This window comes from Notamacropus eugenii, chromosome 1, assembly GCF_028372415.1.
Source record: "Notamacropus eugenii isolate mMacEug1 chromosome 1, mMacEug1.pri_v2, whole genome shotgun sequence".
Taxonomy (NCBI): domain Eukaryota; kingdom Metazoa; phylum Chordata; class Mammalia; order Diprotodontia; family Macropodidae; genus Notamacropus; species Notamacropus eugenii.
In genome coordinates this window covers 241136573-241148870 of record NC_092872.1, presented here as the reverse complement: position 1 = coordinate 241148870, position 12298 = coordinate 241136573, and the positions used below count along the sequence as shown (strand labels likewise).

The 12298-nt window shown below is 48.5% G+C and overlaps 1 protein-coding gene across 2 annotated transcripts; it reads right to left on the bottom strand.

The window, feature by feature from the left end:
- Nucleotides 1-1278: 1278 nt before the first annotated feature.
- Nucleotides 1279-11415, bottom strand: FAM219B (family with sequence similarity 219 member B). 2 transcript variants are annotated; one of them, XR_011971519.1, is made up of 7 exons: nt 11218-11413; nt 10820-10919; nt 9943-10030; nt 7366-7443; nt 6915-6963; nt 3919-4222; nt 1279-1457 (listed from the first exon to the last, which is right to left on the bottom strand). XR_011971519.1 is itself a non-coding variant. In XM_072628329.1 (6 exons), the coding sequence occupies exons 1-6, from the start codon at nt 11335-11337 to the stop codon at nt 4055-4057; spliced, it is 603 nt and encodes a 200-aa protein (XP_072484430.1). In that variant the 5' UTR covers nt 11338-11415; the 3' UTR covers nt 1456-4054. The 2 variants fall into 2 exon arrangements, 1 of the variants encoding a protein (XP_072484430.1); XM_072628329.1 differs by having other exon boundaries at nt 1456-4222; nt 11218-11415.
- Nucleotides 11416-12298: the final 883 nt, after the last annotated feature.

The window sequence follows — 12298 nt, the reverse complement described above, 5'->3', positions numbered from 1 at the left end:
GATGCTGTACTGGGTGGGTTCTAGATTTAAAACCAATCTCCCTGTTACCACCCCTGGCAGAAGTCCATGACATAACATGGCAAAGGGCACCCCTGTTGGAAACATTGTGCCTGCTGGACCTGATGCTCAGAAACCTGAGCAAGGCCTTTCCTCCCCCTCATGTGCCTCAGTTTCTTATTCTGTAGTGAGGCTAGTGGTGGGCTGGTGGCAGTGTGAGCACATCCCTTCGAAGTTTTCAGTGAGCCTCTCTTGGGCAGACCAGTGAGGTTGGGGTGTGTGGTTTCAACAGAAGGGTGTTTTTCCACCACTGGACACAACACCACAACCCTCCAAGGATGGTTGGCCTGATCCAGATTTGGCTGGCATGCTAACACTTGTCCTCTTCTCTCCAAGAGTGCTCTGCTCCTAGCAGGCTTCCAACAAGCATCTGTTGAGTTGACACACTGGTTCACTTTGGTGTTCCTGATTGTTTGATCTTAAGTGTCCACAGGAGGAATTTCTGTCAATGCAGGTCAGCATCTCATATTGCTGAGGGGCCAAGCTAGGCCAGCCAAGATCTGATGGGGGAACTTGAATCTGGGTCTCCTGTAATGGGCTCCCAGAGAGGTCATCTGAACTGTCTCAACAGAAATACCAGGGCTAGGGAGGTGCATCTTTCTGTGCTGATAAAAACTCTGAGCCAGGGGTCAGCAGAATGGGGAAATTATTTTCCAAGATGCCAGACCTGGTGTGAGTTTGACCTCAGACTGTGAGGTCCAACAAACACAGGACATCATGCTGGGGAACTGCTTTTCTATCACAGAAGCTCTTGCATCAGAATTAAAGAATGGGTTATTAGGAGAGCTGGGTTCATGTTCCCTAGCCCCAGGCAACTCAGGGCAGTGTCAGGTGAGTGACAGCTGAAGTTGTTTTTAGGTAATCCAGCAGCTGCTGTATGTCATTCACAGGGCACAGGTTGAACCTAGACATCTGAGGTGACAATGCCCAAGGCCTGACACAGGTTCACTGGACAGGAGCTTGCTAGCTGGTAATGGTGAGAGGGAATCAAATGCGGGTACAAGAAAAATGGCCAAATGGATCCCTAGCTTGTGTGGCCTTTAGGATGTCATGGCCTTGTGGCCAGATAGATAGCTGGCCTCAGAGTCCATAAGACCTGTACTCAGTGACCAGGGCAAGACATTAACCCTCTTGGTACTCTGGACAGTGACAAACTGTACAGAAGAGATTTCCTATAGCAATGAAAGCACATTGGACCGCATGCCAGTTTACCCTCGGGGCTAAGAGTGAATAAGCACCTGCTGACACTGCAGCTACAGCTGAGGGGTGTGCCGGTACCCCAAATTCCTAGTTCCTGAAAGGAGGAATAGAGATCTTCCTAGGATCCACAGGTCCAGATCTTTCATCTCTCACCTGGGGGACTCAGGCCAGCAGCCCCCACAACAGTAACACACGAGGTTCTGTAGCATGAAGAAATTTATTGATATTATAAACTCTGCTCATGATAGAAAACTCTAAGCCATACACATCTCTGAATACACATACTATCTACACCACATAAACTCGCCCCCAGATTAAGTAGCCAAAACAAACCAGTCCATTTTCCCAAGTGTACTGATTGTCAGTTGCACAGCACCAGCAGGTGGGGGACCCAAAGCAGCCCTGCCACTGGTGATGTGGGGCCATGGGACTTTAACCATTAGCTTAGTCTGACAATAGACTGGGAAGACTCCTTACAAGTTTTATCTAGAGCTCTTACAGCTTCCTGTTAGAATAGAATTCCCACTGATCTATGAGGCAGGATAGGCATTAGTACCAGAAACTTCAGAGGCCCTTTTTACGGCAATGAGACAACCAAAGAAACAAATGGGGTAGAAAGCCAAGGGCTAAAATGGGGTTAGAACAGTCCCATAAGTCTAAGAAAGAATCCTGATTCTGGGCCTAGAAACAGGCTTGGAGTCCAGGCTTTTCTATCCTTTCATCCCACTGGGGGAATGTCTGAACCTCACTCCAGCTCTTCTGTTACCCTACCAGAAGATCCATAAAGGTGAGAAAGTAACCAAGCTTTTAATGAACTCTCCCTGCCAGGCCTGCCCTACATTCTTCCATTGCCTTTTCTCCCCACTCACTTGTTCTCATTCTTTACCAAAAAAATACATACACTCTGTTTCTCTGTCTCTCTCAACAAGCTATAACACAACCTGGGAATACAGATACTCAGACATCCAAAAAGTGGACAGACAGCTACAATGGAACGACTACCCAAAAGGGGTCTGAGGCTGGGACCAAAAAAAAAAAAAAATAGGACAAAGTTATTGTTAATGTTTACGTTGTGTGTGAATTCCTGTGACCACCTCTTGCCCAGTCCAGATCTAACAGGCCCAGCAGACCCTTGTGGTCACATAGCCTTCCTGTGAACTGACAAAGCCAGTGGGACAACAGCTTAGTGAAGTCAAGAAACTCTGAAGCACCTTTGAGGCTGCCCCTGCTCTCTTAAAATTCCTCTTTCCACAGAGCCATGAAACCAAGCACTGACTTAGTACAGGTAGCTCCCCAAACTCAGCTGAGGGGACAGGGGAATGTCAAGAAAACAGTCTGCAGCTCAGGAAAGGTCTCTGTGGAAGATGGCCCCAGGGTGCTAGGCAGCCAAGGGGAGCAGTGGCCTGGTCCATTCCCAAATCCACACTAGCTCCCTCCAAGGCCCACGTCCCAACACAAGGAAAACAAACTAACCACATGAAAATCTAAATATCCAGGGGGAAACTGAGCCCAACTGCAAAAAGTCCCTGAATCAAAACAAAGAATTTGAAGGACAAATCTCAAGATTTTCTATATCAATGTTATCCCTGGATCCTGGCTGAATAAGACTCCTGAGTGAAAATGAAAACCCCCAAATGTCTGCAGGAACCCTGCCTCTAAGCCTGCCTTGAGGATGTGTTGAGGTCTACCAAGAGGTGAGAAGACCATGAAAGGCAGGAGAGCATGAAGCTCACCAGCCCTTTTGGTCATGTGCTTCTCTGGTTTGTCTGACTCCTACTTTCTATTCCTTGGGTTAAATCCCACAATCGTCTGCCAACTCTTCAGTCTGACTCCAGAGTTCTTAACAAAGATTATAAAACTGCTGATCAGTCCTCTCCTCACCAAAGCTGAAGGCCAGCCCTCTCCCACAGTATCTGAATGCCATTAACCCAGGAACTAGGCTGGGGGAACCCGGTGAATACAAGGCCAAAAACAAAAGACCCCAAACTCCAAATAAATAAATAAATAAATAGATGTAGGTTGGAAGGGAAAGAAGGACTAGCTGTACAGAGCAGCCACAGCACCTGGCTATGGGGTTGTGACCAGTCACACCAACTTCCTAACTCCCACAAATTGGAAATTGGTTATTACTGGGAGCCACAGCCAACATTCCCAAAGCACTGGGGTACCCTCACCAGAGGTAAGCTGAGGGGAAGTGGGAAGCCCAGCCAGCAGCACCTAAGAGAAGGGAAAGGAAACCTTGGTCCTTGCCAAGGCCTATGAAACCTCCCTCTGTCAGAATTCTAAGGGAACCAAATCATTCTTAAATGCTTCTCAGCTACCTCTGACTCCTCTTTCCCACCTAGCCACAGAATCTCATCCTGAGCACACTATGTGAGAGAGCTGATGCTTCTTCGAAGAATGCCAAACCAACAACATCCATCGAATTCAAATGCTGATGACTTTCTTCTCTAAACCAAGACAGATTTTGTTACCCTTATTCTTAAGAATCAAAAAATCCTTCATTTCCCTCCCTGTACAGTAGAGTCTTCTCCCAATCCTGCATTGGTGAGAAGCTGTATGAAGCCCTCCTTCATTCCCAGGCACTGCCCACCTGAATTCTGCCCTCCAGAGCCTTTGGCCTGAGACACATCGTGGCAGAACTTCTTGCCAGTCACTGACCTTCCTAAGTGGATGTTTGGCTCCCGATGATTCTGGTGCTGATGGCTCTGTCCACCAGGGAAGCAGAGGACAATGCTCTCTAGGACCCAGGAAAGCCATTGTCCCTCTTGTGGCTTTCCCCCCAGGCAGGCATTGCCTACTGGACGGTGCAGGAGAATGATTCCCCAAGGCAGCAGCAGCAGCAGGTGCAAGATGAGGAGGCCATGGGTTTGGGAGGAATGAGGTCCAGATCTTCATCATCCGGCATTTCATCCAAGTGATAACCATCTTGCAACAGTTGCCGGTTCAGATCCTGATTCACCTGCTAAGGGAGGAGGTTAGAATGATTAGAAGCCAGACTGGAAAGTAAAAGGAAGTGCTGTGCAGAAGTGTGCCCTATGCATTCAATGGCCAACTGCTATTGCTAGATGGGTTCTCTAAATCTTGGATGGCATCTCTGCCACCCTAGAGACCTGTGAGCGTGCTGTACATCTGACTTGTTGCTTGATTCCAAAGAGCAGAGCCCACTACTCCCCTCTGCACCTATTAACAGCCACAGGGCTGGGCACTCCCTGGCATATAGTGAAAGGGAAATGACAAAACCCAGAGCTTTAACCCACAGACACTGATTCAATGGCAACTCATGTTAGGAAGTAGCAAGTCACCACCTCTTACTCTGGTTCTCCACGTAGAGTCAATTTTATTCAATTTGAAAAACATGATGCACCAGAAACTGAATGTAAAAACTGTCCTAGAAACTAAAGATACAAAACCAGAATGATCACATGTATTCCAAAAAGTAGAGGGACAAGGCCTGTTCCTGTGATTTCACTGGCATAAGGAATTCCCTAGTGGATTAATGACTTTTCCAGTCATACAACCAGGAGATGTCAGGATTTGAACTCAAGTTTTCCTGGGTCCCAGATCATGTTTCTATCCACTACCCATGCCGCCTACAGAATATTAAGATAAGTACATACAGAATAATATAAAACAGTGGAGAGAGGGGCACACTTTTCTAACTGGCAGGAAACTGGGGGTTCCAAGAAAGGGGAGAATAAAGAGCTTCCCAGACTGAGACAAATTGTGCACAGGTGGGGAGAAAGAGGTCATGCTACCTATAGGGGACAGAAAGAAGACCAATGTGACTAGAATGTAAACTGCTAGGGGAAGTAGTGGGTACTCAGCCTAAAGCCAAAGTGGGATGGGCTTTAAAAGTCTGAGGAGGCTGTATTGTGTCCCACAGGCAACAGAAAGTCACAGAAACTTCTTAAGCAGGTGAGTGATGTGGCTGGCCTCCAGCTCCAGGAATGTTGTTTTACAGGTGGTAGAGGACAGAGGGTAGAGCCTGGAGACAGGGAGACTAATGAGAAAATTATTACAATAGTTAAAGAAAGAGGGACAGTGGGAAGGAGGACAGCAGGCAGCCTGCCAGAGTCAGGAAGATCCACATTCAAGCCCTCCTTCTGAAACATTCCAATCCTGGGCAAGTCACTGCTTCCCAAAGAGAGACTGCAGGCTGCAGAGAAGATGCCAGTCTGCCTTCAGAGAGGGAGTCCTTCTACTAACCAAACCCCAGTCTGAATAAGAGTAAATGAAGGCCCAAATGAAGGTCCTGGGATGTGACTGGAAAGAAAAGAATGGACAGGGGTGTCTGTGGGAGCTGAAGAGATAAGACTTGGCAACAACTGAAACTGCTGGGAAAAGTCAATGACTAGGAGGGACGTAAACCTAGGTGGGGCTGCAGGATAGTATCAATATAATCATTTTATTAATAACCAGCTAAGTGGCATAGTACAGAGTACTGGACTTGCAGCCAGAAAGACCTGAGTTCAAATCCAGCTTCAGACATTTTCTGGCTGCATGAACCTTCAATCGATCTCAGGTTCTTCATCTATAAAACTGATAAAAAGCACCTCCCTCCTGGGGCTGCTGGGAGGACCAAAGGAGACACTCATAAAAGTGTTCCATTAAGTTGGCTCCTTGTCATTAAAGGAGCAATGTTCTTTACTAAAAAAATAGGTCATCTTACAATCGCAGAATGGATGGTCATAAGTAGAGCAGTTAAAGGAGAAACTATTATTACTCAAGTTCCTTATGGAAACCCTGCTGCTCTGGGGCAGGCAAGAAGCCAGGCCATGTCCCTCCCTGCCCTGGGAGTGGCAAAAAGAACCCAGGAGCCTTGCCCTGCACCAGGATGGCCAGAGCTCTTTATAAGTGGGAGCTTCCCTGGGGCAGGGACTATATACACCTGACACATAGGAAGCAGTTATTAAAAATGCCTGTTGAGTACAATTACATCATTTGTTCCTCCCAGCAACCCTATTAGGGAGGTATTACAGAAATTATTATCACTTTACAGGGAGAAAACTAGGAGCTTGGGGGGAGGCTAAGTGACCCAAGGTCATAGAGCAAGATGAGCGGCTCAGCTGAAATTTGAACTTAGATCTCCTGAGTCCAAATTCAGTGTTCTTCCCACTCAGACTCATTGAGGCCTCCCAACAAACCATGGAGGGGGGGAATGTTTCCTTCCAGATCTCTTCTTTATCCTTTAATCCCCTCAGTGACAGATAGGTGCCTATTAGCTGGCACTGTTCACTGTGGCAGGATGTCAAGGGCCACCAGGGTTCTCCCCACTGTTGGCAGTACTGGACATTGCCAGAAAAGCACATTACAAAACAATACGGCATCTGGACTCCTCCCTGAAAATGTGCTGGCAGCTGCCATAAGGCAGAGAGCTCACCACACAATCTTCTTCTAATATCATTTCACAAGACATTTAGAAGGAGGCAGTCAGAGTCCAAGTGGCCACCCCATTTTTGTCAACCTTCTCCAAAGGCACGTCAGACACTTAGGTGACTGCTTGGATTACACAGGACTACACAGCAAAAAGGGACTCCAGACCAGGTTCTGAAAAGACATGCCCTCCCCCCCTAGAGCCCCACTCTATGAAACTGGTTGGTGTTCAGACGCCAGGGTGAGAGATGATTCCATACAGGCAGGGATTGTGGACTTGCCTCTGCAGAGGAATACCCTGATGAGTATCTGGATTCCAGTTCTCCATCACTAGGAAAAGAGAAAGATAATATAAGGATGAAATCTGAACCTCAGTGCTAACTATAGCCAGATGGAGAAGAAGGATAAAGAGATCCAGGGCACAGGTCAACTAATCACCAAATGGCTTATGTTTAGCACTGAAGGACCTCCCAGACCAGTTAAGAGGTGCTCAGGATTGCGCCATCCTTCCACATTATATTAACTCAAGCAGTTGTGTTACATTCTTGGACAAGCCCTATAGTTTAAACAAATAAAAGGATGGCTCAATTCTATAGAATGGCATGACCCATTAGTTCAGAAGCCAAGCCATTTTTAGTAGTTCCTATTGACAGAAAAGAACTGGGAGGAATCTGGCTAAGTATTCACTGTCTCTGCCCCCAAGTTCCTCCTGGCCTTAGAGGAAAAACTTACCTGTCTGAATCGAGAGACACCAGGTTTTCATCTGCACTTTGGTTGAGGGCAGCATAACCCTTGTTAAACTTCACTGACCTGAGGGGACACAGGGATAAAGGACAGATAACAGCATGGAATGAAGTAATGTCATCTTATATAAGAACTGTGGAAGTATGTAATTAACACAATACCCTCGATCTCCCTCCTATAACAGATGTATAATACATGGATGTACTCTGCATGTATAGTGCATGGATATACAGTGTGTGGAGGTACTCCGAACTGTCCAAAAGATAAAAGATTCCCAGCTGCCTCATCTATCTGGCTGTTGGATTTACCCTCATTTTAGGGGCCTAAGCTCTCTGAATCAGAGAACCTTCAAGTGACCTCAGAGAGGCCTAGTCTCACTCTATAAAGCATGATTCCCAACAAGTGATCAATCAGCCTCTGCTTAGAGGGGCCTACAGAGAGGCTCAGGTAACACAGAACTTAACTAACTCCTGGTACAATCCATTCAACTTTGGCACAGGCCTAACTGCTAAAATGTTAAACATTAACCATTTGTTTAGCCAGTGAACAGAATAGTGAAGGAGTATGAGATAATGCAAAGAGCACTGAAGACGTGAGTTTCTGGCCCTGAGTCTCACTGGATGACACTGGGCAAGCTGCTTCATTTTTGTAGGACTTGTTTTCCTTCTTTGTAGAATGAAGTTTTGGAATATAAACATTACAATAGCCCTGATATCTGTATGAGTTATTATCTTTACTCTTTTTTACTATCTAACTTCTTGAAAGAGAAGTCAACCCTCACTAACTCCATTTCTCCACTACTCACAACTCACTCCTCAACCTCTTGCAAACCAACTGCCTTCCCCATTTACTCACTAAATCAGCTCCTTTGGGAAAATCAACAATCCAGTGGCCTATGGTAAATCTTCATCCTTCTGGCCCCCTTTCCAGCATCTGAAGCTGTGGAGCATACTGTGCTGGGTGTCCTCTGGCCTCTTCAATTCCTCCTATGAGGTTCCTCTTCCCTCAGGCTGTCCTTTTGGTCCTTTTTTTCTTGGCTCCTCCTTAATCATCTGTCCTGGTTTCACTATTAACTTCCATGTCAATCCTGGCCTCTCCCTTGAGCTCCACATCTGCACTTCTCTCTGACACCCCACACTCATTTTTGGTGTCAGAAGCCTTGAAATTAAATCCAAACTCTCAATCCAACCTGTATGACATCAGGCAAGTCATTGAGCCTCTCTCTAGGCCCGTTTCCTCATCTGCACACTGGTAGTGTAGGCCTAGGTAGTGGGGGGCTCCTTTCAAAGAAGAAGGAATGTCTGAAGCTGGATGCATCAATTCTGTTCCCAACTAGCCTCTCTTCCTGCCTTTCTCCCATTTTGGCTAATACTGATATTCTCCTGTCACCCATACTCACAACTACAGTATCCCTGATTATTCCTTAGCTCTGTTTTCCGCATCTGGTCACTAACCCCTGTGCCCCCTACCTTTGCAGGATTTCTTCAAGGGCTGTCCTCGTTATCTCTTACCAGGGAGCTGACAAGCAGCTTCTCTCAGGCCACACTCCTCTCCACTGCCCCTGAAACCTGACCAGGACATCACTGGCACATCAACTTTGCTGATGTAGAGCTCTAATCATACCAGTGTTCAAAAGCTTTCGGGGACTTCCCAATGCCTGAAAAATAACACCTGTACCCTTTAGAATGGTTCCACTTTCCCCCGACAGCCTCATCTCATTCTACTCCTCTCACATACTCCTTCAGCTCAAGTCTAGTCAAGTCTTTGGAACATTCTCTGTCTATGCCTCACTCTGGACATTATTTCCTACACCCAGAATGGTCTTTTTTCCTCTTCCCATTCCTGCCAATTCATAATAACCATCTTCTCCATAAAGTCCTCCCTTATCCTCCCAGGGAGAAGTCATGGAATCATATATTTAGATCTAGAAAGAAGCTGAGAAGTCAAGAGTCTGATTCCTCCACCCACAATACAGACTAAAGGTCTGTCCCTATGAATTATTATGACATTTTGTTCATACTTCCCTTAAGTCCTAATTACATTTATTTTGTATTTCTGATATTGATTTAGTGAAGAACTTTACCTCTGGTAAATTTAATTTAATCCTCACCACAATGCTGTGCAGTATTTTATTGTGCTCATTTTATTTGCCTTTAACAGCAAGGATCGATCTTTTCCTTCGAATCTGTGCTGGCACATAACTCAGGGCCTCTTCTCACAGAACATCAAACATTTACTAAGCACCTCTTACTGTTCTGCTCTTCCCAATGTTCCTCTACCATAACCAAAGACAAGGGGAGACCCCAGAATCCAAGTCCTTCCCCTGCCCACTTTGCTGGCTTCTCTCCTACAGCAACATCATCTTATATTTATATAACTTTTTGACCCTAAAGCTTTTTTTCACCTAGATTACATCATCCACCAAAGTAGAAAGATGGGCATTACATGAACTTAAGTATTCTCAACTCCCAGCCCAGTACCCTGAGGCTCTACTGCCTACATTCTAATGGCCATCCCTGAAAATACCCTGGCCCAGAAAAAGTGGAACAGGAAGTTGGAAGGAACCTTTTCCCTGAAGAGTTGGGATGATGTGAAGAGGCTCCCATCACGCCTTTTCTCCGCAGGACAGCCTTTGCCAGATCCCGGTGCTTCTCTGGAAAATTAAGGAGCCTAAGTCAATAGGCTCACTTTTCATGAGATTCCTACTCTCACAGCCAAGGAAGTGATCACTCAAACACATACTGAATGTTATCTAATTTTGATACAGTGATGCAATCTCTGAATTGAATAAAATAGAATTAATCTTTGATATAGTGCAACACATGTAGTGAAGGAAAAAGTAGTAATATCACAGCAGTAAGGGGGCCTCATCAACAGCCCTGGTCCCTCAGGAGGGTCAAGTGCCACCGCCATGGTGCCTGAGTATAACAAGTATTTATGTATATTCAGTTAATAAGATGAAAATGTCCCAAATATTCCCTCCCTTCCGGAGGACTCTCGATATTCATTTCAGTTTCTTTTGGCTTCCTTTCTTTTCCTCCTCAAAGTTGCCCTTGTATACAGAGGGAAAAATGCTAAAGTGAAAAAATGTGATTTGGTCTTACACTAATTTGGCAAGGGGGCAGGACTGCCTGGGTCGGGCGGTTGGGGAGAGTTGTCCCATAATCTTGCCCTGATGTAGGGGATGTCACTGCAGCAGGACCAAGGCTGAGACTGCCCTGGCTCGCTTCTCTCTTGCTGGCACAGTCCTCGGGGGGCCTGGGTTCCTGTCTCAGCTCTATCAGGTACTACCTCTCTGAGGCTCACTTCTCTCATCTGTAAAATGAGGGAGCTGAACTCGGAGGTCCTCATGCGGCTCTAGGTCCACGCTGCCAGGAGCTGCTGCCCCCCTGAACCCTTGCCCGGGAGCCAGCGGGCATCAAGCCTCTCGGCAGATACTCACGAAGCTTGGCCTGGAGGGAAGGCATTCGGGTCATGATGTACGGGCCCCTTTTCTCCACGGCCTCTGGAGCCCAGTCTACCCTCTTATGGGCACTCACCACCTGCGGGGCAAAGCAGCGCCGTCAAAGGCCTCGGACGAGGTACCCCTGAAGCAAGGGCCCCCGGGGCTCCAGGCATTTACCGGAGGGGGGATGGGGAAAGGTGGACACACAAGGGGGGAGGGGGGAGGGGAGCAGGGGGCGGAGGGGAGCAGGGGGCGGAGCGGAGCAAGGTCTGCGGGGCCCAGGCTCCAAGCTCGGCACATGCGGCCCGGCCCGTCCCCGGCCCTCGGTTTTCCCTTCAGCCCTTCCCCCTCCCCGCCGCCCCGGGCGGGGTCGGGCCGGGCCCGCGCTTCCTCACCGCGCCGCCGGGGGTCCGGCCGGGCCGGGGTCGCGAGGCCTGGGCGGGGGTCCCGGCCGTTGGCACTTCGCGGGTCTCACGCGGCGGCCGCGAGGGCGGAGGGGGTCCGTGGGTCGCCATGGCCTGGGCGGGCTCCCCACGGGGAGGCCGCTCGTCGGGCGCGGAGCGAGGCCGCCGCAGCCGCAGCGGAGCCGCCCTCCCACGTGACCGCGCCCGCGCCGACGCCTCGGCGCCCCGCCCCTTTCCCGGTGGCGGGCAGGGGCTCTCCCTTAGCAAGATGGCGGCTCGCCAGCGGGCTCCCTGGTGGTAAAACCAACTTTCTCGAAGATGAAAATCCTATTGAAGTATATGAATCAATTAGGAAATCAGCGTGGATCTCCTTGGATAAGGCCCTTAGCTAGTCTGGCCCTGTCAGAAATGAACTTAACTTGCCCTCTCCCTTCCTCAGTTTCCACATCTGTCAAATGGCGATGACTTGGAGTTCCTAATAGCCGAATGTTAGCGCCGGCGGAGCATCCCGCGGGACCCCGAGCCGGAAACGCGGAGTGACTTGTGGCCAAGGTTATTGCCTCCACCTGCCCCTGCTGTAAAAGGAAAGGGCCCGCTCTTACCTTCCAGAGCCTCGTTTCCTCCCCAGCTCTAATCGCTGAATGGCTGCTGCCTCCACTGAGGCCTGGGAAAGCCCTTTGCTAAAGAGGGCCAAGGTCTCCCCCTGCGCCCGCCGCCTGCGGCCGTCCTGATCTAGCCTGGCCGCTGAACCCGCGTGGCTCTGGAGAACGTGAGGCTGGTGACCCTGCACAGCCTCCCCCGCTTAAATCCAATTTGCTTGCAAGTCACGGCTTCACCTTCCTGATGTCATGGTCCCTTCCAGAATGAAGGACAAACCACAACCACGGGGGAAATGCTCCATCTTGTTAAACACCCTTTGTCAAAGACCTCCGGCGTTCAGGCCCGGACTAGACAAGCGCGCCCTCCGCTGTGTGGAGGGGTAGGTGGGGGTGGGCGATAGAGTTCTGCCGTCTATGCTGGAAAATGAGTGTGGTCAAAACTTCAAAAAAAAAGTGAGAAGCCATTTTATTTT